Source organism: Penaeus vannamei, chromosome 23 (genome assembly GCF_042767895.1).
Source record: "Penaeus vannamei isolate JL-2024 chromosome 23, ASM4276789v1, whole genome shotgun sequence".
NCBI classification, from domain to species: Eukaryota; Metazoa; Arthropoda; class Malacostraca; order Decapoda; family Penaeidae; genus Penaeus; species Penaeus vannamei.
The window spans coordinates 27173501-27198159 of NC_091571.1; the positions used below are offsets into that span (position 1 = coordinate 27173501).

The 24659-nt window shown below is 40.8% G+C and overlaps 1 protein-coding gene across 1 annotated transcript in view; it reads left to right on the top strand.

The window, feature by feature from the left end:
- Positions 1-24659, top strand: part of LOC113807871 (uncharacterized) — a 76077-nt gene that overhangs the window by 50812 nt on the left and 606 nt on the right. Inside the window, exons 2-5 of the mRNA XM_070137840.1 lie at positions 21747-22022; positions 23270-23314; positions 23518-23670; positions 24010-24659. The exon at positions 24010-24659 is cut by the window's right edge and continues 606 nt beyond it. Of these exons, the coding sequence (XP_069993941.1) occupies positions 21757-22022; positions 23270-23314; positions 23518-23670; positions 24010-24526 (981 nt within the window). The 5' untranslated portion in view covers positions 21747-21756 and the 3' untranslated portion in view covers positions 24527-24659. The remainder of the gene's footprint in view (positions 1-21746; positions 22023-23269; positions 23315-23517; positions 23671-24009) is intronic.

A 24659-nucleotide genomic window follows, 5' to 3' on the forward strand; every position in this document is an offset into this window, starting at 1 on the left:
TTAACATTTTCTGCAGAACTATTTTCAGCAATATTGGACATTTCCTGGCGGAGAAAGTTGAGAATTTTGCAGCAGTTGTTCAGCCAAAGGAAAATAAAATGTTCATCTCGTAAAGAATCTTGCGTGGGTGTTCAGCGTGGGTAAGCCTGCAAATGGTTGTTCTCGCGTGGGTGTTCTTGCCTGTGGGCGGTTAAGGATGGGCGTTGCCTTATTTAGATGTTCTTGCTAAGAGAATTTGAAAAAAAAACTAATAAACCGATAATGCTTTATATGTCAATAATAAAAAGATTAATAGAATAATTTTTTTCTCAATATGATATATTAAGACTAGGAATAAAGAAAACGAAAAAAATATTTGTTTTTACGATGTACTTGGAAACATTAATAAGTTGAATAAATAACAAGAATAGAAAGACAATCTTTTACCGGGAAACCACTTTGATAAAAAACACTTGAAAACTCATAAAAGGCTGATGATATTAATCCCATTTCCTTGCAGTGCCATAAAACTATAGAAACGACTTATACACAAATAACATCCTTGGGATTCACTACAAAAATTCGAAAGCCGTATTAGAAGAAATTAAACTTAATAATCCTCAACCTTTTAGAGAAGTACGAAAAAATACAAGCAACAGAGGCAGAGAATCTACACAAATTATGTCAATCACAAACGATTAGGATAAGATATTCAGCGTGCGAATCGACAGAATTGTAAAACCAAACATAAGAAAACAACAACAACAACAAAAACGATAAACACTCCACGTGCAAAAAAAGGACTGAACAAAAATAAACTAAAAATACGCACAAAAGAAACGAAACACAATACAACAGTCTCCTTAAGTCTCAACCGAAAAGAAAGAAAAACAAAAAAAAAGTTAAACAAAAGATTAAGAAAAAAAAGGTGGCACGGCAAAGCATTAGGAAAAAAAAACACTTCAAAGCAATCACCAACTACGAAAAAAAAACAAAACAAAAAAAAAAAACACATAGTAGCAAAATTTTAAATACAAATATCATAAACAAACAACAACAAAAAAAGAACACATAGCAGCAAAACTTAAATTCCACATATCATAAACAAACAAAAACAAAAACAAAAAAACAACAACTCTGGCCCCAATTCTCCCACCCGGTAAGGCTTCCACCGTGTACATTCTTCCCTAATGCCCCAGCCCTGAAAATCTCACGGTGTTTATGTCCTGACGTGATGAAGCTCGCACCTGAGAAGCGCCCTTAATAGAGTGGACCTTTTATGGAATTAAGGGCAGTGTGTCTCTGTCAGGGACCAGCGTGCGCGGAAGACATTTTTTTTTTCTATCTCTGAGGGGTTAGGAGGGGTTGAAGAGGGTGAGGGGGGTTAAGGGATGAGGGGTTAGAAGGGGGTTAAGGTATAAGGGAGGGAAGGGAGGTTAAGGTATGAGGGGGGAATGGGGTTAAAATATGAGGGGGGTGGATGGATCCAGGTAGAAACACTTTTATTTATTTATTTTTTTTTTTGGGGGGGGGGTATGAGAGGTGAGAGAAACATGGAGAAGGATGGAGATGAAGAGAGAGAGACAAGAAGAGTTAAAAGTAAAAACAAATTTATTTCTAAGATATATCTGTCGTTAGTTCTTTTCACTTCTTTTTTTCTCTCTTTCTTTTCTCTTACGTTCTTTTATCTTCGATGTCTTTCATGTTCCAGCTCGCCGTGTATTTCATGCGACAGCTAAATATAGATACACCTTTTCTGGCTTTATTAACCTGAAGAAAAATTAATTTAATAACAAAATCCGAAATGGAAATTTATCTCGCCCCTTGGTTGTCTTTCTCTTCCTCCTAAGTCAACCTCACCATCATTCACTTACTCCTAATTCAATCTCATCGTCTCTCCTTTCCTCCTATTTTATCCCCTCTTATCTCTCTTCCTTTTCATTGTTCCTTTCCATTCCGAATACGAAATGATCTTCCTTCGTGAAATTGTTAGAAAAATGACACTCAGATTTGAATGACGATTTAATGGTAAATAGAGACTAAGGATTCCTTAGAAAGATAGAAAGAGCAAGCAGAGAAGAAGGAAAGTAAGAGGAGAGGTGAGAGAAGTGACGGTAGAGAACGAGAGAAAGTGGGAGAAGGAGGAGAAAGGGAGATAGGAGAGACAAGCACAATAGTAATAATCGTTTCATTTCCGTCTCAGTCGCAATCCACCTTCAACCACAATGTAGATGGCAGAGTAGACTATTTCCACTAATTTTAACATGAAATCTCGTTTCTCTTATTTTCCTTTCATCTTTATCATAGAACAAACCACTCAATCTTCATCTGCATTTCAATTCAAGTCTCCCTTCTGCCTCATTACCATCGAATCAAATATTAACTCCGGGTCGTATAGAAGAGACATCACTCTTCGCTCCTTCTTGTGAGTAAAATTGAAAATCCAAATCTATGTACAAATTCATCATCACTACTGCCGTTCCCTTTTAGTATGACCTTTGACCTGATGGGAGACGTAGGGAGTAAAAGGTATAGAGTAGATTGCACCATTTTTCCTCCCGTGCGCGACCCCGTCATAGGATACACAATGCCTCGGTCGGGGGTCGAGAGTAGATAGATACATCCTTCCCCCATGCTATCCATTCACCCCCCCCCCCCACCTCACCCTTCTGCTACCACCTGGCCTCTCTCTCTCTCTCTCTCTCTCTCTCTCTCTCTCTCTCTCTCTCTCTCTCTCTCTCTCTCTCTCTCTCTCTCTATCTATCTATTTATCTATCTGTGTGTGTGTGTGCGCGTGTCTTCTCTTCTCTTCTCTCTTTTCTCTTTTACGTAGATAGCAATGGGGAGGAAATAAAGGAATGGAACGATAGGAGGTAGTAGGGGATAAATGAAAGTGATAGTAGGGAGGAATGTAAAAATGGAAGATGGAAGAGAAAAAGGGCCACGAGTGATGGGGATATAAAACGAGAAAAAGATAGGAAAAATGGGTAACAAACTGGCAATGAGACGGAATGGAACTGGTAAAGAGAAAAGGAGTGGGGAGGGAAGAGAAAATAGGGGAGCGAAACGGAAAAGGAGAGGAAAATATGCAAGGAATGCCACAGGCTATATGAACGAAGCAACGGTCAATACAGCTGTGATATGCTAATTTCCTCCATTATCATCTACTCCATGCGCAGTTACCGTAAAGACGACATCGCACCTATGATTGGCAACGTTTCATCAGATCAACTATTTCAAATAAAACCACAGAGGATTATTCTTTACTTACAGATCTCAGCCGAGATTACGCTGAGAAAAGGAAAGAAGAAAAAGGAATTATACTTTCACAATGCGAGGGAGATTCCATTCGCAATCCTCCTTCGTAGAATACTCCTTAGTTTATTTCTCCTTGACCATTGTCCGAGTCCACAGCAGGAATTCTCGCTTTTATGCAACTCGACATCAAAAAATAAAAAAGAGACAACAAAAACGACCAAATGTGATTATATTTTAGAGTTTTGGTTGCGGTTCCTTCGTGCAGAAACTATTTCAAGGCATAAAAAACGAAGAAAAACTGGAAAAAGAGGAAATTAAAAAGGTTAGTTTCAGATTCGGACAAAAGGACATACATCCAAGGAGGAACACGTAAATAAACACTACCTACGCAAGTCTTCCTTTGTTCGACAAGCTCCAGCAACACCTATATGTCGCCTTAATTAAATGTGACAAGACTAAACAAAGAGGGAGGGAGAGAAGGTAAGAGGGAGAAGATAGATAGAGTGACAGAGAAATAGCGAAAAAGAGAGAGACTGAGCAATAGATACATAATGAGAGACAACGATAAGTATGCAAATTGCAAATGATGATTAGAAACAAAGAAAGAGACAGATAGAGAGAGGGAAGGACGGATAGAGAGAGAGAAAAAAATAAAAAGATAGATAATGTGTGTGTGTGTGTGTGTTTGTGTGTGTGTGTGAGAGAGAGAGAGAGAGAGAGAGAATGTGAGAGAGACAGATACACGCAAGGGGCAACGCGCTCTCCCCTTCAAAGCACCCGAGGTGAATCTCTGAAAGCAAACGGGAAGCGGCGTTCGAGGTGTATATTTGTGCAACATGGGCGTAGCAAGACCTAACGACTTTGTATCTAAAAACGGACGCTGCTTCTCATATTCGAGGGTTGTTGGTCGTGGTTCATTTCTGGTGGTGAGTTGGCCTTAGGCTGTGCGAGGTCATTTGTATGTTTGTTTTGTCTCTGAGAATTTTTTTGTATTCGTAAGGACATATGCTTATGTCATTGCTTACAACATAGACATCCACGCACACGTACATTCACAAGCGCGCGCACACACACACACACACACACACACACACACACACACACACACACACACACACACACACACACACACACACACACACACACACACACACACACACTTACACTCACACACAAACACACACACACACACACAAACACACACACACACACACACACACACACACTCACACACACACACACACACACACACACACACACACACACACACACACACACACACATACGCACACAAGAGCTCGATATCTCCGACGGAAACGAACACCTGCACCTACACCTGTTGTCCTTCACAGCTATCGAGTCAAAGAAGAGGAAGGAGAGAGAAAGGAGAAAAGGAGGAAGGGAAGAGCGAAGGGAGGAAAAGGTGAATAGGAAAGAAAGGAAGAAGGGAGAAGAGACGATGAAATGAGGAGGAGAAAGGACGAAGAAAGGGAGGAGAGAAGGGTGGAGGGAAAGAATGGAGAGAGTAAGAGAACAACAGCAAGAGGAAATAAGAAGAGAAGAAAGAGTAGAAGAAGAACTAGTGATAGTCATTGTCCCAGAAGAAGGAATTATCTTTTAATCCAAAGGAAAATTTAATAATGATAATACTGGCCGTGATGATAATCGTTATGAAAATAAAATAACAAGGATAATACGGGTGACCATAATGCTAATGATAATAATGATAATGATACTGATAATAATGATAATCGACCAGTTTGTTGGTATTTGCGAGTGGCCCGCACCCAGTGACTATTCTCACAAATAAATGCATATTTATCACTGTACATATGTATTTTAATTGAATAAGTTGATAGATGAATGCATGCCGACCACACAGACATAGATATGCATATATGTTTGTGTATAAACACATCTATGTATTTGAATATTCAATTGGGCTCTCGCAAATTTAACAAACTGGCCTGATAATGATAATAATGCTAAACCGGATGAAATGACACACGTTAGCTATCATACAGAATTAAAATTGCGCAGGTTTAACTCGACACAGCGTATGATTAAACCAAAATGAAATTAACTGATAAAACACATCCATTTTTTACATTTTTTCCCCACGAAAATAACTCTTTTCAAGCTTTTATGTATTCTTTCATCAATTCTTTTGTCTGTCTTTTAAATGCATAATCTCATCTTTTAAACTTATATTTAGTTTATCTCATCTTTACATCTCTTATACTAAGAATAGTTTACATGACAAATAAGGGAGACGAACAAGAAATATCTAATTTAGTAATACGTTAATCTATCTCTGTCATTGGGGAAGATGGTATTATTACACCTCAGACACACCAACAGTCTTTTCTGGTGGTATAGGGCTTTTCTCAGTCACATCACATTCCAGCTGGTATAGGTCTTTCCTCAGTCACATGACATTCCAGCTGGTATAGGTCTTTCCTCAGTCACACCACATTCCAGCTGGTATAGGTCTTTCCTCAGTCACACCACATTCCAGCTGGTATAGGTCTTTCCTCAGTCACACCACATTCCAGCTGGTATAGGTCTTTGCTCGGGTCCTCTCATTTGTGTTTGGTGGGTCTTTATCAGTGCGTTAGAAGTTCTTGTTTGTTTGTTTGCTTTGTTTTGTTTTGCATCTTTATGGTTTGCATATCCGACACCCATACACAAGTAAGTAAATACACAGCGGTGTGTATTCATATATATAAACACACACACACACAAGCACAAACACGCAAACACACACACACACACAAGCACAAACACGCAAACACACACACACAAGCACAAACAAACACACATGCACACGCATAAAACCTACCTGAGCATAAACATGATTGCACGCCATTGCAGGGCAACCTTGTGGCCAAACTATGTAATTATGTGTTATTACCCAACAGTAGCTTCGACTAATAGCCAATGCAGTACAGAGTAAATAATGGAGAATTTGGCGGAAAGACTACACCTCAATGCCAATGGGTGTAATATCTTTTAATAAACTTAGAGGAAAAAGCCGGGATAGAATAGCAACGTTGAGTTACAAAACTTGGTTAAAAGTTATATTGTTTATGTCTTCGAGGGGCGCTCTTGAAAGACGGCGAGACGAATTAAACGCTCTTTGTCGAAATGTCATGATATACATTGACAGAAAACAGGCAAGGGAATGTGACTCTTTCGGTGACGTCATTTCCAAAAGTTTCCCTAAATCGCTTTCAAAAGATTTACAATTTGCAGCGAACTGAAAGTTGGAAAACGAAATTGCGATGAATTTTCCAATAAGACTTTTTTCTGATTAGCAACGCCTGATTAGCTCGCTTTTCGATTTTTTTTTTTTTTTTTTCATAGTTGATAAAGTTTGTCAGATTCAGAGCGTTCAGTCAAGAGGTGAAAAAAATCTGTATATATATCATTTGTTTTAGTCACAGTATCTCTCTTAAAATATCCGTCTTTTTTTAACTGTTTCAGACGTACATAAACCCAGATGAAAATTCTATTACAAGCAAAATAATGAAAAAAAATATACCACACGCAACTCCAATCGCATCAATCGCATCATCAAACGCAATATCACAGTACAATCTTAATAACTAATAAACAGAATACAAAAAAAAGTAAACAATCCCATATAAAGAGGATTTCAGCTCTCCAATCCTCTTATAGAAGCATTCAAACCCGTTCGACAGAGACACAAAGACACACATCTTAATACACACTGCACATCTATTGTCTATTGTACCTACTAATCGGTGATAATCTTGGACCTCGCTCTAACCCCCCCCCCCCCCAGTCCGTACTTGACACGGCAAAAGCATTAGTTAGGACTGGTGCTGTCACTGGCAAAAGGCAGTGTGGGAGTCCTCGAGGCTAGGAAAGCAGATCAGATGACAGGATGACATGCCAGATCCAGGGTTGTCATAATTCTCCATAATAGCAGATTCAAAAAGGATGGAAAATGTCCAGCGATGAACGGGGGATGACATCAGGTGACACGTGTTGGTGTGAAAAGCCGTCAATACAAAGAGAACAATTAATGAACATTCTATCCCAGCAATGTACATAAAACCACTAGCTCTTACGAATCCTTATATAACAATAATATCAAACAATATAACTTCACGATGACATATCTACAAGGGTTGTATTTGAAAGGGCTTTGTGTGAAATGCCTTCAAATGGCGAACAATAAGGAGGTCTCTGTATAATGAAATATTGTGTTATGTGCGCGTGTGTGATGTTTACGTGGACGAAGAAAGCGAAGGACAAAGGGACAAAGTATATCATAAAAATATATGAAGGGGTTCAGAATTACGCTTGTGCAGAATCACAGCTGATATTAATTTTTCCCTTTTTTTGGCTTTTGCTATTATTAGAGATTGCAGTACAATAGCAAATTGTTGTATGATAGTTTCAGGTCACTTCATTAATTGTTCCTTTGTCATTTTCCATTAAAATATAAAGATTGAACATTCTACCTCATGTTTGCTTGCTTAAATTTTAATGTTTGTGTAATGAATTACTTCTATGATACTAAATCATTACGTTGCCTATCATAATTTTCATCACAAACACATAATTTTTTATGCCATATCTAGCAATCAAGAGCTTTCACAAATTAATATAAATCATTTTCAGACGAGTAACGATTCGGAATATCAAGTACATGAGCATCCTCCTCCTCCTCTTCTTTCTCTTCCTCTTCCTCTTCTTCCTCCTCCTCTTATTCATTTTTTCCTCTTCCTCTTTTCCTCTTCCTCCTCCTCTTATTCATTTTTTCCTCTTCCTCCTCCTCTTCTTCCTCTTTTCCTCTTCCTCCTCCTCTTCTTCCTCTTCTTTTTCCTCCTCTTCTTCTACCTCTTTCTCCTCCTCTTCCTCCTCCTCCCTTTATTCCACCCCGAAGCAATAGCAGTGAAATGGCAGCTGTGAACTTAATCCCAAAGTACCTTAACGGGGTCTTTGTCCGTCGAACGCATAGGGGACTAAGAAGAGACGCAACGTGTTCATGATATTTGTTCTCTGTATAGATGAACAGGATGTATACCTAGCCATTTGTATAGCCTTATATGCAGTACAAGGTTGTATAAGTGTATCTCGTGGAGAGTAGTAGACAAGGACCTACCCACACCACTCGTAGAGGTATTTAAAGACTCTGAGGTGTAGTTGATGCAATAAGGTGGTCATTGTAAAGATAAATTTAGATTTCACTCCGGACACTGATCTTGATACAATGCATGTTGATGGCTCTGCATATAAAAGAGGTCCTTGACGTGACCCTGTTATTATTTTCCTTCTCCTTTCTTCATCTTCTTCTTCTCCATCTCCGTCTATCATCTGTAACCCCAGCCTATATTCTATGCCTATTTCCTATTCCAATTTTTCTCTTTCATTCTTTTTTTTATTATTCTTATTTATTCTTCTCTTTATTCTTCCTTTTCCCTTATCCCATTTCTTCTTTCCCTAATCCGTCTGCTCTTTCTTCTTATTCAGTCTTTTTATTCTTTGCTTCTTGATAATTGATCAAAGGATGGCCTGTGTTTAGCAACAAATGACTTCATGGTGTATCCCTCCGCCCCCCCCCCCTTCAGCCCAGAATAAAATCGCTATTATCAGCAGTAAAGAGAATGATATGAATAATAATCATAAATAAATCAGAACAATAACAAGCTACAATAACACAGATAACAAATAAAAAACAAAAGCAGAAGCAAAGACAACCAAATCAACCAACAAGGCCAAACTACGTGCCACCTTCGCTCGCACAAGACAACCTGCGCCAATATTCTTTACAATGCCCATCACGAGCCCCGCCTTTAGTAAGTGCGTTAAGCAAACTGTACCTCATCAAGAACTTATTACAGTCTGCTATGTCCCTGGAACGCTTCGGCGCGGGGAGAACCGGCGGGAGGAATTTGAGGGCGACTTATAAGGCAGGCTGGTTGGGATGGCCTGAATTGCTTTTCCGAAGAGGGCAGCCTGTGGTGGGGGGGGTCTCTCTTTTTACAGGGTTTTTTCTTCGTATTTCTTTTTCTTTTTCTTTGTATATATTTTTCTTCTTTGTATTTTTTTCTCTTCTTTGTATTTCTTTCCCTTTTTTCTTATCTATTTATTTTTCCTCTTTCTTCTTATTTTGTGTTAACTTTGTCCACTCTTCTTTTTCGTCTGCTGTATATTTTGTCGTTGTCATTCTAAATATCTATCTATTTATCTGTATATCTATCTAAACTCTCTATCTACTTATCTGCCTGCCCTATCTCCCTCTCCCTCCCTCCTCCATCATCGATTTCTTCTTCTCTAAGTATCGTTAGAGCAAATGATTAAAGATAAAAGCCCATTCTGCAGCTCCTAGACTTGGCAAAGTTTGTTAAATTGTTTTCTTGACTTCTCGTAAGCTCACAACGACCTTTAGCGTAAGCTGAATAGATTGCTAATACATTTCGACACTTGAAGCAACAGAAGGGTGATTGTGCCATTTGGAACTAAAGAAAAGATAGATAGATGAATAGATTAATTGAGAGACAGATAGATAGAGAGAAAGGAGGGGAAGGATAGAGGGAGAGAGGAGGAAGGGAGAGAAGAGAAGAGACCGAGATACAGAGAGTGTGGCAAATAGAGAATGGCACAAACAAATGATAACAAGGGTAAGAATGTCTGAATAGGAGGAAAAATTAGTTGCGACGTCAAAAGTTAAATAAAAAAAAAGGACATAAACAAGATATAACCAAATTTAGCTCCTCCATCCCCAACACGAGATGTTTAGTGGAAGTAAAATGTATCGACTGGTTGTGAAGAAAGTCTTTACATGTGAGGAGGGAGGGAGGGAGAGGAAGAGGGAAGAAGGGGAGGAACGGTAGGAGAGGAAGGTCCAGGGAGGGAAGGAAGGGCGACAAGGAAAGGAGAGAGGAAACTACTGCGTGCGATGGAGGGAAGGGTAGAGAGAGAAAGAGAATGAGGGAAGAATGGAGCGAAGAGAGGATGGAAGGGTACAGGGAGTGAAGGAGGGAAGGGTAGGGAGAGGGGAGTTTAGGAAGGGGAAGGGTATAAGGGAGGAGGAAAAAGGGTCTGTGGAGGGAAGGAGGGGCGAGTCGAGGGAGGGAGAGAGAAGGGTCAAGAGAGGGAAAGAGGGGAGGGTGGAGGGAGGAGCGGAGAAGGGTCAGGGGAGGGTGGAGGGAGGAGCGGAGAAGGGTCAGGGGGGGGGTGGAGGGAGGAGCGGAGAAGGGTCAGGGGAGGGAAGGTAATAGGCAATTACAGCCTTTCCCCCCTCCCCCCCCTCTCTATCTAAATCCAGCGGGTCAGCAAGGGGATCCCGTCTCCACAGCTATAGGATTTTACTCGCCGACTGCCGAATCGGGGCAAAGCGACAACAAATTAAAAGTCCTTCTTGCAACTGAATGGGTTATGATCCTTCTGGCATCATCTGACATATTTCTCTTTATCTCTCAGATCAATGGGGGTATTAGTGACTCTATTAAGGCTATCGACAGAATAAAGGATAATGAAATTGATTAAGAAATAGCAAGCGTACTGCATATTGACTCACTCCTGTGCAAATGAACCATGTACCATCTCCTGAGCATACCCCCGTGATGAAAGACATGTAAAAAAAAAAAATGACCATTAAAAAAAAAATCAACCGGGCGCTTTCCTGTTAATTAAAAGGGCCAGCCAAGAGACCCGTAATTAGTTCAGACAATATTCTATAATTAGACTAGCATGGAACAAGTTACCCGTTGTGGCCGCTAACGGAGCACACAGCAGGTTGAGTAAACATTTGCTCGTCGCCGCTCGCTCCCACCTGCCCTCTCCACTCCCGGCGCGAAAAAATTCTTATTTCCACGTCGCGTTGTCGAGCTTTCGAAAGCAGTGACTCTTGTCTCTCTTTCTGGATAATGAACGTGAGGGAAATATGTAAAAGAAGGATAATAAACAATGGTAAAATTTACGTTTTATCTATCTAATTGTCTATATATATATCTAATCGTATGATTCTTTCTCTCGCTCTCGAAAATTCTTATTTCCACGTTGCGTTGTCGAGCTTTCGAAAGCAGTGACTCTTGTCTCGCTCTGGATAATGAACGTGATGGAAATGGTATATAAAAGAAAGGTAAAGAACGATGGTAAAATTTACGTTTTCTGTCCATCTATCTATCAATACCTAAATCTATATCTATATCTATATCTAATCCTGTAATTCTCTCTCTCTCTCTCTCTCTCTCTCTCTCTCTCTCTCTCTCTCTCTCTCTCTATCTCTCTCTCTCTCTCTCTCTCTCTCTCTCTCTCTCTCTCTCTCTCTCTCTCTTTCTCTCTCTCTCTCTCTCTCTCTCTTTCTCTCTTTCTCTTTCTCTCTCTTTCTCTCTCTCTCTCCGTCTGTAAACCCCTTAGCCGTGTATTTTTCAGTGTATAGATACAGATGAAAGATGTAATTCTAGAGGTCAAGCTTGGAAAATAGAAAAAAGGTGAATTAACGTTGATGTAAAAAAAAAACATGTATTGCGGGAGAAAGCGTGATGGAAATGATATATAAAAAGAAAGATAATGAACAATGGTATAATTTACGTTCTTTTCGGAGAATGGCGAGCGAGTGAACCCCTAAGGACATCTAGACGTATTCGAAGAAAGATGTCTCAATACACGATCTTTATTTAAATACGAAAAAGAAAGAACAATTTCGCCATGATCGTTATCTTGCCTAATCTGAGCCACACGACCTTTGACATATCTGAAATTTTCACATTAGAGACACAAAAATGCGAAAAGAAAACGAAAAAAAAAATCAATACGCCCCAGAAATAGAAATAAATAAAAATAGATAGATAAAAAATTCTCCCGGTAATGCAGAGATGACCTTCTTATAACAATCGCATGTGCGTTTTATCGACGCAAACTCCAGGTGGTTTGTTTCATCCAGCGCTTCCTCCCTTTAAGCTGAAACGAAGCTTGAAATTGAGGAACGCGACGAGATGTGTCCTCACCAAATAGGCCCAATAACGACCCTTAGGCCAGAGGGTCATAGAGGCGACTATCGTCTGCAGCTAAATATTTAAGTTTAAAGTCGGGTCTTAACAGCAACAACTCAGATTCCCGCGATGAAGCTTTAAATATTCATAAAATCTATCCAGACGTAGCTTATGGTTATTCTCCTCTCTTGCCTTAGAAGCGATGGTTTTGGTGAATATTGATAAGCTTAATGGAATTGATTATGATTGCTTCTTCTTCTGTTCCTCTTTCTTTTCCTTCGTCTTTCTCTTCTTCTTCTGCTCCTCTTTCTTCTCCTTCGTCTTTCTCTTCTTCTTCTTCTGCTCCTCATTCTTCTCCTTTGTCTTTCTCTTCTTCTTCTTCTTCTTCTTTTTAGGACGCGAGTAATTCCCTCAGTTATTGTCGTCAAGTATAACTGAGAATCTATTTTACTGTTCATTGACATTAATAATGGCTTAATAATAACAGACGTAAGTCCTAGAATTTCATTATATATATATTCATAATGTTCGACTAAGCTCAAATCATAATAAAAGTATTGATAATAATGATAATGATTATAATCATAATAATGCCCAGAAAAACAATAGTAATGCCAATAATAATCATAACGTAATATGAAAAATAACAATAATAATCCTATTTACGAAGATGTAAACCATAAACCTTTCATTCTTCATCATAAAAGCGACTGGTTGCAAGATATTTGCCTCGAAAACCAGGTGTCAATGATTGCAGTTGATCGTAATATCACTAAGAAGATTAGCGAGTGTGTCTGTGAGCAAGGAAAGGGGGGGGGGCACGTGTGAGTCGGCGAGTGTTTTATTTCGTATTATTAGAAAAATGGCTTGTCACTGCCGATTAATATGCTGAGGTGGTTTGCCTCTGGCCGTTTATGGTTCGTGATTTCTCTTTCTCTCTTTTTTTCTATCTCTTTCTTTCCTCTTCGTCTCTCTCTTTTTTCTTTTCTTTTCTTCTTTCCGTCTCTCTTATCTTCTCATGTCTTCTCTCCGTCTCTGTCTATCGATTTTTCTATCTATCTCTATCTCTATTCCTTTCATTTTCTCTCTCTCTCTCTCTCTCTCTCTCTCTCTCTCTCTCTCTCTCTCTCTCTCTCTCTCTCTCTCTCTCTCTCTCTCTCTCTCTCTCTCTCTCTCTCTCCTCCCTCTCTCTCCCTCCCGTCTCTCCCTCCCGTCTCTCCCCTCCCGTCTCTCCCCCTCCCTCTCTCCCCTCCCTCTCTCCCCACCCTCTCTCTCCCCTCCCCTTTCCCCTCCTCTCTCTCCCCTCCCGTCTCTCTCCTCCCTCTCTCCCTCCCTAAATATCGTCTCTAAATCACTGCCTCTTCCCCAAGCAAGAAATCAACTGAAGTCAAATGTTTTCGTGGTAATGGCGACGGTGTGAATCCTGCTTTAATTGCATTAACCAAGGCGATGAAGATGAAAGAGGTAGTGAAATGGGGCGTGCGATCTCCGGAGAGTTACACCGCGCGCGAAGATTAAACTTTATTATCAAGGCCAGTTATCAAACATCGCTTCCAATATTTTCACAGGAGGTGACTAAAGCACTTAGAGATGCAAAGGTCTATTCTTTGAAATGTTGAAGTAAGGGTATTATTCTTAGTAAATAACACAACAACACAATAACACTATTCGTGATAAAGAGAAATAGAGAAGTCCATAACAAGAGCCAAAAATATATTGAGAATATTATAGGACAGAAACCATGAAAAAGAATAAGAATAAGAGGGGAGATAAATAGATAGATAGAGAGAGAGAGAGAGAGAGAGAGAGAGAGAGAGAGAGAGAGAGAGATTGATAGAGAGAGAGAAAAAAAAGGTAAGAAAAAAAGTAATATAGACTTCACCTCCACTCACGACACAAACTCCGAGGCTATAAAATATCAGGGGAACCTATAACACGTAATGGGTGTGACTGCCCTTAAAAAGCACAACACCGCGGCCAGAAGACGGAGAAAACACGTATCGTTATTTTTTTATATATATAACTGCGGGGATATCAACAGGTGAGGATTTGAGAACCAACTTCATTTTTACTTTTTTCTTCTATTTTTTTCTCCTTCTTTCTCTCTCTCCCTCTCTCTCTCTCTCTATCTATCTATCTATCTATCTATCTATCGCTATCTATCTCTCTCCTCTCTTATTCTTTTTCTTGATCTTCTTTTCACAATAATTTGATCTTGGATTTACAGCATTCTAGAAATGTGAAAGAATTATACTACTTTCATTTCCTAACAATGCGATACGTAAGTTAAGAATAATAACCCAATAAGTGACGAATCTAATAAAATTTCTTCTAAGTCAAACAGAATGAAAAAAAAATAATTGTATTAACGTAAAGATATGAAAAAAAAGGTGAATCTGACCCACTCACGTCTTATCATCAGCTGGCTTCGGTAAACAAGTCCCGCGCCTTAAGACACCCCAGAACCAGCGGCAAATGAAGTGAATTCCAATAACTGTTTCTGCCTGAAGGAACAGTGACAAGCGCCCTCTGACACTGGCCATGACTGCGTGTGAATTATTTGAGCAACACTAGTGTGAGGAGACAGACGCGGATTCATTTGAAGCGCAACAATATTGATACGAGAAACGACAACTGAATTCCAGAGCGGGTTCAATAAAGCGCTTCAATAAATTTGCAGTCGTTAGTCGCTAGATTCGCAGTCACTTAATCGCTAAATTTCCAATCATTTAATCGCTAAATTCGCAAACATTCACAACTATTGCTCAGATAACGTCGAGAGAGAAAGAGAGAGAAAAAAATAATCCCATGACAGAGGTGACAAATAACCGCACCAGCATTCGGCTTTCTAATTACAAATGTGCAGCTCGTGCCACATACATAGTCAGTAGTTATTCTCGTAAAGCACGTAGGAGGAGAGGGGAGAGACAGTTCCCCGGAGAGAAAAACTGCTGGGTCTCGCTCCCCGCTGCTGTTTTGACAAAGGAGCGGCTCGAGTGGGAGCGGGTGGGAGGGCGCTCTGCTTTCCGGTCCAAATGGGAATTGTAGTAAATGCATGAAAGCGAAGGTTGTAATGAATAGCATCATGGAGGCATTGTTGATGTAAGTTGGAAAGATTTTGCGAGGTGTTGAAGCACGTCTGCGGTGATCGAGGTGGGACAAGGCCGTCTGATTGGGAAATAATATCAGTGATTATCATGTTACTGATAATGATTGTGTTAAAAATTAATTTATCAAGTTACATAACAGAAAATAGAAAATAAAAATCTGGTAATGCTTAAATATTAATTTTCCGCTTTACACTCTTCTGCTTTATATCCAATTAACGCATTATTTATCATTATTTTGCCTATTACCTTACCTTTTTTTCTATAAAGAACACTTCACACACACACACACACACACAGCCAAGGTTAAAACAGAAATTCTCTTATTTCATACTCATTATTATTAATTATACGAAATGAGGACTTAACGAGATAAAATTGTATTACGAAATAAAGATATATTCTTCCCACCGTTACTAAATTGGCTTCGTCACCAGTATTTCCTAAGCTTCGAAATGAATATAAAACGAACATGATATCCTTATCTAGAATAAAAATAATACAAAAAAAAACGCCAAAAAGAGGCGTGATACATCCGACCCGACAATATTCCAATATAAATGAGTGGACCGTCAACCCAGCTATAAAGTTAGCGCGACATCTATCATTGCGCGTGGTTCAGAACCGTTGCCGGGACGGAGAGACTCAAGCAAGAAATGCGACACCAGCGAAGACCATGACGACCGATTCGGACACATTCATCCGTCGGAGCATCAGGCCAATTTTGGGAAGTCAATTTTAGGGATTATTTTCTTCGTGAGGCGGAGGGAGGCGAGTCATCTGGGATTTAGATAGATGGATAGATAGATAGAGGGATAGAGAAAGCGACTGAAGGGATGGACATATAAGCGGATACGTGGATAAGGAAGAAGAGAGGGAGAAAGGAAGAGAGATAAATTGAGAGTGACGTAGATAATGAGGGAGGGGGAGGAATGACAGAAATAGTCATCATGGACTATGGACTCAGTAAATGACTCATTAATGGCAGTCTGGACTATTAAGAACATGCCACCATATAATGATATATATAACTTCTCGGAAAAGTCTTTGTCTTGTCTGTCACTTGGAGAAGCTGCTGTAATAATGATTCCTGTTTTCTCTAAATATATTTCTTTCTCTCTCTCTCTCTCTCTCTCCTTTCCTCCCACCCTCCTTCCCCCCTTCCCTCCTTCCCTCCCTCCTACCTTCCCCCCTTCCCTCCCTCCCTCCCTTCCTCCCTCCCTTCTTCCCTCCTACCTTCCTTCCCTCCTTCCCTCCCTCCCTTCTTCCCTCCTACCTACCTTCCCTCCCCCCTTCCCTCCCTCCTCCCCTCCTTCCCTCCCTCCCTCCCTCCCTCCAAAGTCAAAGAGTCCTCGTACCATAACAAATCATTTCATTGCCCGAATAAACAACGAGACCCCGAGCTAAATGGGCCTAACGACAAAAGCCTATCCCGGGGAGGTACTTGCAAGAGGTGCAATGGCATACTGGGAGAGGGGAGGCAGGAATTTCAACTGCAGACCGTTGCAATACAATCAGTGAAGGCATGGAGATGAGGAGGAAGAGGGAGAGAGAGAATAGGGCGTGAGAGGAGAGAATGGGAAAGGAAGGAGAGAGAGGGAATAGGCAGTAAATGGATAAAAAGGGGGTTAAGGGAGGAGAGAATAGGAAAGGAAGGAGAGAGAGATAGAATAAGCAGGAAGAGGGTGAAGAGGATGGGAAAGGAAAGAGAGAGAGAATAGGCAGTAAGTAGGAGAGGATGAAAGACGAGAAGCGAAGAGAGGGAAAAGGAAAGAGATGGAGGATAGGGAGAAAATGGAGAGTACGAAAAGAGGAGAAGGACAAAAAGAAGGAGGAAAGAAAGAGGAGAGGGAGATAGAGAAGAAGGATAAGAGAGAGATGTAGTATGGAGGAATTAAAGGAAAATGTCAAAGGAGAAGAGAGAGAGAGGTAGAGAAAAATAATAAGAGGAAAAAGAAAACACTCAAACGAATTTTCTCAAAACAATTCAAATAAATTCACGATGGAAACGGAACAACAGATTAAACACTTAAGAAAAAAAAGAAAAAAAAAAAAACTGTTCGCATTAAAATCTACCAATTGTATATCATTGCCGGGGATGTTGCCACCGCGAGTTCAGAAGATTTTTAGATGACTGGATCCCTTAAACTAGAAAATGCTGACATCTTTGGCCTTGCTTTGATCTCCTCCTAATTCACCAACGTTTTCTGTTTGAGCAATCGGCCTTCTCGGAAATCAATTCGAGGATCTTTTCAGGGTAACTATTTTTTTTCTCTTTTGTTTTCTCTCTTTCTGTTGTTTTGCTTTGTTTTTGTCATTCTTTTTTTCCCTATCATTCTGCACTCTAACCTTGATGGAGAAGGTAAAAAAAACGTTTTTCCGCCTGAAAGCAAAGCCTAAACGATTTTTTTTATTTTTTCGCGAAATAAAATACGACCTGAGGCCAAATGTTTCTTATTGTTCATAGGTTATGTAATTTCCCAAAGTTCCTGATCACGAAACACAATAACAAACGTTCAAAAATCATCCTGACATTTTAGGCTACGAACGAAAGAGAAAAAAAAAACAGATTGTTCACTTTTTTTTAAGGATTCCCATGGCTAAAGTTGAGAGAATGATCTGTTTTCTCTCTCTTTCAGGAACAACAAGGCAATTGTTATTTCAGGGAATCAAGCTGAACACTCTGAAGTCTGAACAAAGAGACTTTTAATATAACAACAGATAGCATATCTTATCTAACGTTTTTTTTTTATCATATCTATCTACATTCTTATTACTCTCCTTCGTCTTCCTATTCTTATAATTCTCTTCGGTTTGGCAAATATCAGAAACACCCACATAACAAAGAAAGAGAAACAGAAAGAGGGAGAAAATCTGTCATAGAAAATCGATATAAAGCCTGTCAACAGAAGGCAAGTGCAGTACAAGCCACTGGTACGGGAATGTATTGCAAATGTACCGTCCTTTCATCCCTGTGACTCACTATATATCATTCAGTTCATACAAATGTGTATTGTATTGGGCAGAGGGCGCGGGTGTTCTTTCCCAGGGCAATGACAGAGGGGCGAGTCTGAAAATATCGATTTCTAAAAGGGAAAAAAATCTGTTTTGTTTTATTTCTATTGATAATTGGTTTCGAAAAAAATGTATGTGTATATATAACTCACCCACTGATGATTGGTTTCGAAAAAAAATGTATATATAACTCACTAAGATGACTAAGTCTTCAAAATAAAAGAGATAGATAGATAAAATCATATACAATCGCATATCTGATTTTGAAAAAAAACTATAATAGCGAAAAAAAACAGCCATAAAAGAGAACAGTCGAAAGAGCAAAGGCGAAGATTAACCGAATTCCCCAAAACAAACTTCAGTCTCGGCCAAACAGCGCAGCATAGCGATGCGTCGGCGTCTCGGGAGAAGCAGGCCGTCGATGCTGCTTCCTTCAGGCCTCCCTCTCTCTCTCTCTCTCCTCTCTCTCTCCTCCTCTCTCTCTGCTTCTCTCTCTCTCCTTCTCTCTCTCTGCTTTTCTCTCTCTCTCCTCTCTCTCTCCTTTTCTCTCTCTCCTCCTCTCTCTCCTTCTCTCTCTCTCTCCTTCTCTCTCTCTCCTTCTCTTTCTCTCCTTCTCTCTCTCTCCTCCTCTCTCTCTCTCTCTCTCCCTCTCTCTCTCCTTCTCTCTCTCTCCTTCTCTTTCTCTCCTTCTCTCTCTCTCCTCCTCTCTCTCTCTCCTTCTCTCTCTCTCTCCTCCTCTCTCTCCATCTCTCTCTCTCCTTCTCTCTCTCTCCTCTCTCTCTCCTCCTCTCTCTTTCTCTCTCCCTCTCTCTCTGTCCCTTATCTGTGTATGTGTTTGTGTGTTAGTTTTTTTCTTTCTTTCTTTTTTTTTTGAGGGGAAGGGGAAGGGGAAGGGGAGGGGGTAGGGGGAGAGGGAGAAGCAGGCCGTCGGTGCTGCTTCCTCCGGGCGACCGTCTTCCGAGATTCCGAAGCGCGAGTCACTTTTTTTCTAGATCCGCCTTAAGAATTTCTTTTCTTTCTTTCTTTTCGTCTTGTTTTTTTAATTCGCTGTCTTTCTTTTTCCTAGGAGTATTAATCTTTTATCTTATTCATATGTTTGTGTTAGTATCGATATAGCTTGCGCCCCACCACACACGCACACGATCTACACGTACATTCAAACACGCACACACCACGTACGCACGCACACGATCTATACGTACATCAAAACACTCACACACCACGTACACACAGACACACCTGTGCTGTTCTCCGACAAATCACGTGATAGCCCGCAGTGTTTCGGCGCTTCCCGATGCTCTTTTTTCTCTCTCTCTTAATCAGCTGATGGCAACAAACTATTCTTATTGTTTTTTGTTGTTGTTGTTGTTGTTTTTGTTTGTTTCTTCGGGACTTCCTTCCTTGGATGACTGAAACGGATTCTTGTACTTAATAAAATTGATTAGATGATGATAAATCAACCCCGATTTTGTGAGAATGGATTTGTCTTTTCATTTCTTGTTGGATTTTTATTGTTCGGATTTGTAAGCGATGGCCTGCGAGTCCCACAGAAATCTGCAGCGGCCAGATTTTGGGAGGACGATTTTTGTTTGATAATTTTCACGAGGTTTTGCCAGGGATGCAATCATCGCTCTCCCCTTCTCCCTTCGCCTTTCGCTTTTTATCAGGCTGTTCGTTCGTCCATTTTCGTTACTTTGTATCCTTTCTTTCTCTCCTTTTCTCTCTCCTATTTCTCTCTCCTACTTCTTTCTCTTTTTCTCTCTCTCTCTTTTCTCTCTCCTACTTCTTTCTCTCTCTCTCTCTCTCTCTCTCTCTCTCTCTCTCTCTCTCTCTCTCTCTCTCTCTCTCTCTCTCTCTCTCTCTCTCTCTCTCTCTCTCTCTCTCTCTCTCTCTCTCTCTCTCTCTCTCCTTGTCTTTCATTATCCACCGCACAGCTTTCTATCCTGTTACATATTCGAATTATGCTTTCCCCTTTGTTGTGTTGAAATGAAGATTATCGCGTCCCTTTCCCAAAGTCATTCTGGAGACGCGAGACAACAAACCAGAGGAAATAACTTGTATTCATCAAATCCAAAACGAAGATTTTGTTTAGATCAGTATATAAGTTCGTATAAAACCACACCTCCTTTTTTCTCCCTTGTTTAATCACTAATATCTATAAGGAAAAAAATGATCTGAATTGAAGCGTAAAATACAACCCCCCCCCCAAAAAAAAAAAAAAAAAAAGAAAACTCTTAAAAAAGATCTGTATATAAAAATCGCCACAGGATATCACACGCCCTGACTCGACCCCTCTGATGTATAACTGAGTTACTCCTTGTCTCGGGTATTTACTCTTGTTCTCGTAAGGAAAGGTAACTTGTGATTCTATTTTATCTCTTTGCAGTGCCATCTATACGATTTGTAGAATATTTCATTCACACACTACTAAGTACGTGTATGTGGATATACTTGCTTAGTAGCTTTTGTGTACAATGGAGATTTATTCGCATTGGAAAGTTGCAATACTTATAAACTTACTTATCTGCAAGTGCTCTTTCGCGTTAGGAATATATATTGAAACATATTTTCATATATATTCGGTCCGATTCTTTACACCCGAGAAATGTAAATGAAAAATAGTTAGATAAATTCACAGATTCAAATAATGGCGTTGGTATATATGTATATAGATAGATAGATAGATATAGAGATAAATTGATATATAGATAGATAGATAGATAGATGCAGAGATACAGAGATACAGAGATACAGAGATACAGAGATAGATAAACATGGTAAGGCTAACATATTTACTCCAAATATATATACAAATGAAGATAAGTATAATACGTTCTCTATATAAATATCGCCAGATATTACGCGAGGTACAAAAAAATCAGGCTGCCTACTTTCATGCAGTTGGAGGCAATTAGGGTTAAACATATGTATTAATATATGTAAAACTTTTAATATCCCACAGCGAATGAATACCGCGTTTTTTAATTGTCGGTGATAATTTCGTAAATTAAAATTGGGGGAGGGGCATCGTGCAGGCTTGCCAACCTCGTGCCAGGCTAAACGAGCAGTAATTTCACGTGTATTTAATCCTTGTTTACTTTGATGGTCATTTAGAATTAGCTTTAGAATTAACTTAAAAAAGAGAGCATGTGAAAGACGGATGTAAAGAAGTAGAGAGAGAGGGTCGCGTATTGTCTATGTGGATTATGATATATGTAGTCTATTCCTAATATTAGTTATTTAGTGTTTTATATGTTCAGTTGTCCTTCCTTGGTGAATGTGTATACGTCTGACACTATAAAAGAAATACTTAACAACATCTATATATAAAAGTCTTTAAACATGCACGGACATGTTCAAAAAAATGAAATAAAAAAGTCCCAGATTCGTGACGAGTTCCTCTCTCTCTTTCCAGAACCAACACCATGTTCTTCGCAGTCTGGACTCTCATCGCGGTCATCACCTGCAGCCACTATGCCAGGTCCTCCCCAGTGCCCCCAGTAGTAGGAGCCCTCGAGCCGTCTTCGCAGGACTTCGCCCAGGGCCAAGACGACGCCTTCGCCTCCCCAGACAAACGCCTCCTCAAGTATTTCCTCCCAGAGAGCCAGGCTTTGGCAGCTGAAGAATTCGCGCCTATGATGGCCACTCAGGAGGACACCAAGAGAGGATACTCTAATAAGAACTTCGTTAGGTGGGTGAGCAAGGGACGAGAGGGGGGGGAGAGAAGGAGGGACAAGGGGGGACGGGGTAGCAGGGGCAAGGGGGGCGAGAGGGGGAGGGGGTAGCAGGGGCAAGGGGGATGAGAGTGGGGGGAGGGGGTAGCAGGGAGCAAGGGGGACGAGAGGGGGAGGGGAAGCAGGGGCAAGGGGCATATGAGTGTATAGGCTTTGAGAAAAAGATGGAGGGAGGGACTTGCGGGGGGAAGGTAGAAATATGTGAGAAGAAATGGAATAGAAATAGAAAGTGGGTGAGGAGAGATTGGAAATAGCGAGTAAGGAGTAAATATAAATGTAGAAGAAGATAGAAGGAAAGGAAAGAAGATAAACGGAGGAAAAGGGCAAACAAATACAGGAAGGGAGTGAATAAAGGGGAAAAAATAACTACATAGATAACAAAGAAGTCAGAAAAAATAGAAATAACCACAAATAAACATAAAAGAACCCAGAAAAGAAGCAACATAAAGACAAACAACCCACAAAACCCACAAACACAAGGAAATAAACATATCCAACATATCGATCAACCCTTCAACACACAACGAGATACTCCCCCTAATAACGAACAACCAGACACCCCATATGAACAGAGGGGAATTAGGACAGACACTAATACCCTAAATTAAGGGTTCTGTCCCATCCGCTCTCCCATCCTCACTCGTAGGATATTTGTAGGGTGATATAAGGAAATGACGAAGATGCCATGTAATTGGATATTGCTGTTTCTCTCTCTGTAGAATGGGTAGGCAGAGAAATGAGTGTGTGGGAGGGTCTATTTTTCTCGCTTCTGTTGAGGGTGTCTGTGTTCCGGGATGATAATTTTTGAGTGTTTTTTTTTCTTCTTTTGTTTCTTTGTATAGATAGATAGATAAATAGATAGATAAATTGGTAGTCGTGGTTATTTTTTTGGTCACTCTTTGGACTATTTTTGAAGGTGTTAATGTTACAAGGTTTGCTGGCTTATGAAAGATCAGGGAAATAGCTTTAATTAAGTAGATATCAGAAAATAGATATAACTAATTTAACCACACACACATCCAAGAGCATAAATCGGCAAATCTACACACATACCTACCTACATGAGGAATACACATCCTCACACTCATCCACACGAATGCATAACGCAAGCATACACAGGAACACATACACACATACTCTCACACACATGGACATATACACTCAGAAATGCAATCCTATCCTCAAATACACTTTATGCTTCCAGGTTCGGACGCGGTGACGAGAAGCGTGGCGACCGCAACTTCCTGAGGTGAGTTAACAGGTGATAAATGGTTCACGAAAATAAATGAAATGATACACCTAGATGAACAAATTTCTAAAAATATAAATGTGATATTGTAATAATCTGATATTGTAATGCTTTGGAATATCCAAATAAGAGATTTGTTCGCGCTGAAATCCTGACAGAAGATCCAAAGTACGGCAATAAAATCGGTCGTTTTTCGCCTCCAGATTCGGCCGCGGAGACGCAGCCATGGACAAGCGCAACCGCAACTTCCTCCGCTTCGGACGCGGCCCCAACCGCAACTACATCAGGTTCGGACGCTCCGACCTCGCCCCCTTGGAGTTCGGCCTCGGACTCCCCGAGGAGGAGCTGCCCGTCATGTAAGGGAGTCTCTGGGTCTCTGTTTTCATGTGTTTATTATTGTCATTTTCGTCATTCTGTGTGCGGGTGACTTCTGTGTACAAGGAATATTTATTGGGATTTTTAGACTTCAATGAGAATTATGTCTGCCGTGAGAAATTTTCCCTTTTTTGTTTTGTTGCCAAGGAAGGTGAAATCTTAGAGGTCGAGTTGATTGCAATGGGAAATACCTTCTGCATCTCTTTGTCTATCTACCTGGCTGCATCTGTATCACTATCTTAGCCCCGCTCTCTCTGCAAGCCTTCACACCTTGACACTTGCAATGTCGTCGCATCACACTCACGGTCCTTCGCTTTCAGCATCGACCACGGAGACATCGACGAGATGTTCGAAGCCTTCAAGCAGGAGAAGAAGAACGCCCGCAACAGCATCCGCCACCGCCGCTCCGTCGACCGCCAACTCTCCTCCTTCTGCGACAACTGCGACGACAGCCAGAAGCCCCAGCAGACCACCACCGCCCAGCCCGCCGCCCACCCCGCCGCCGCCGTCGCCGCCGTCACCAGACCCAAGCGCAGCGAAGCCGAGGCCAAGGACGCGCTCAGCCTCCAGCGCAGCAAGAGATACGTCGTGCCCAACTACTACGGCTACTCCAGCTACTCCATGAACCACTCCCCCGCGGCCTGGGCCAAGATGATCCCCGCCGAAGACCTGGAGCTCGAAGAGGAGCCCCAGGTGCTGTCCAAGCGCGCCTTCAACGTGCTCTCCGGCCCCAGCGAGTTCGTCGGCTCCCCCAGCATCCCCGAGGGCAAGATGCTGGTGAAGCAGTACCCGCGCATCGTCAGGGCACCCGAGAGAAACTTCCTCCGATTCGGTTGAACAAGCTGAGACATTAACACTCCTATATGGCAACCTTTCCCTCACACCTTCGACCCGACTATCCAATTCTCTCACGGGAAATTTGTCCTTGTACAACCTTCAGTATGCTGACCTTGATGTTATATATCTTTAC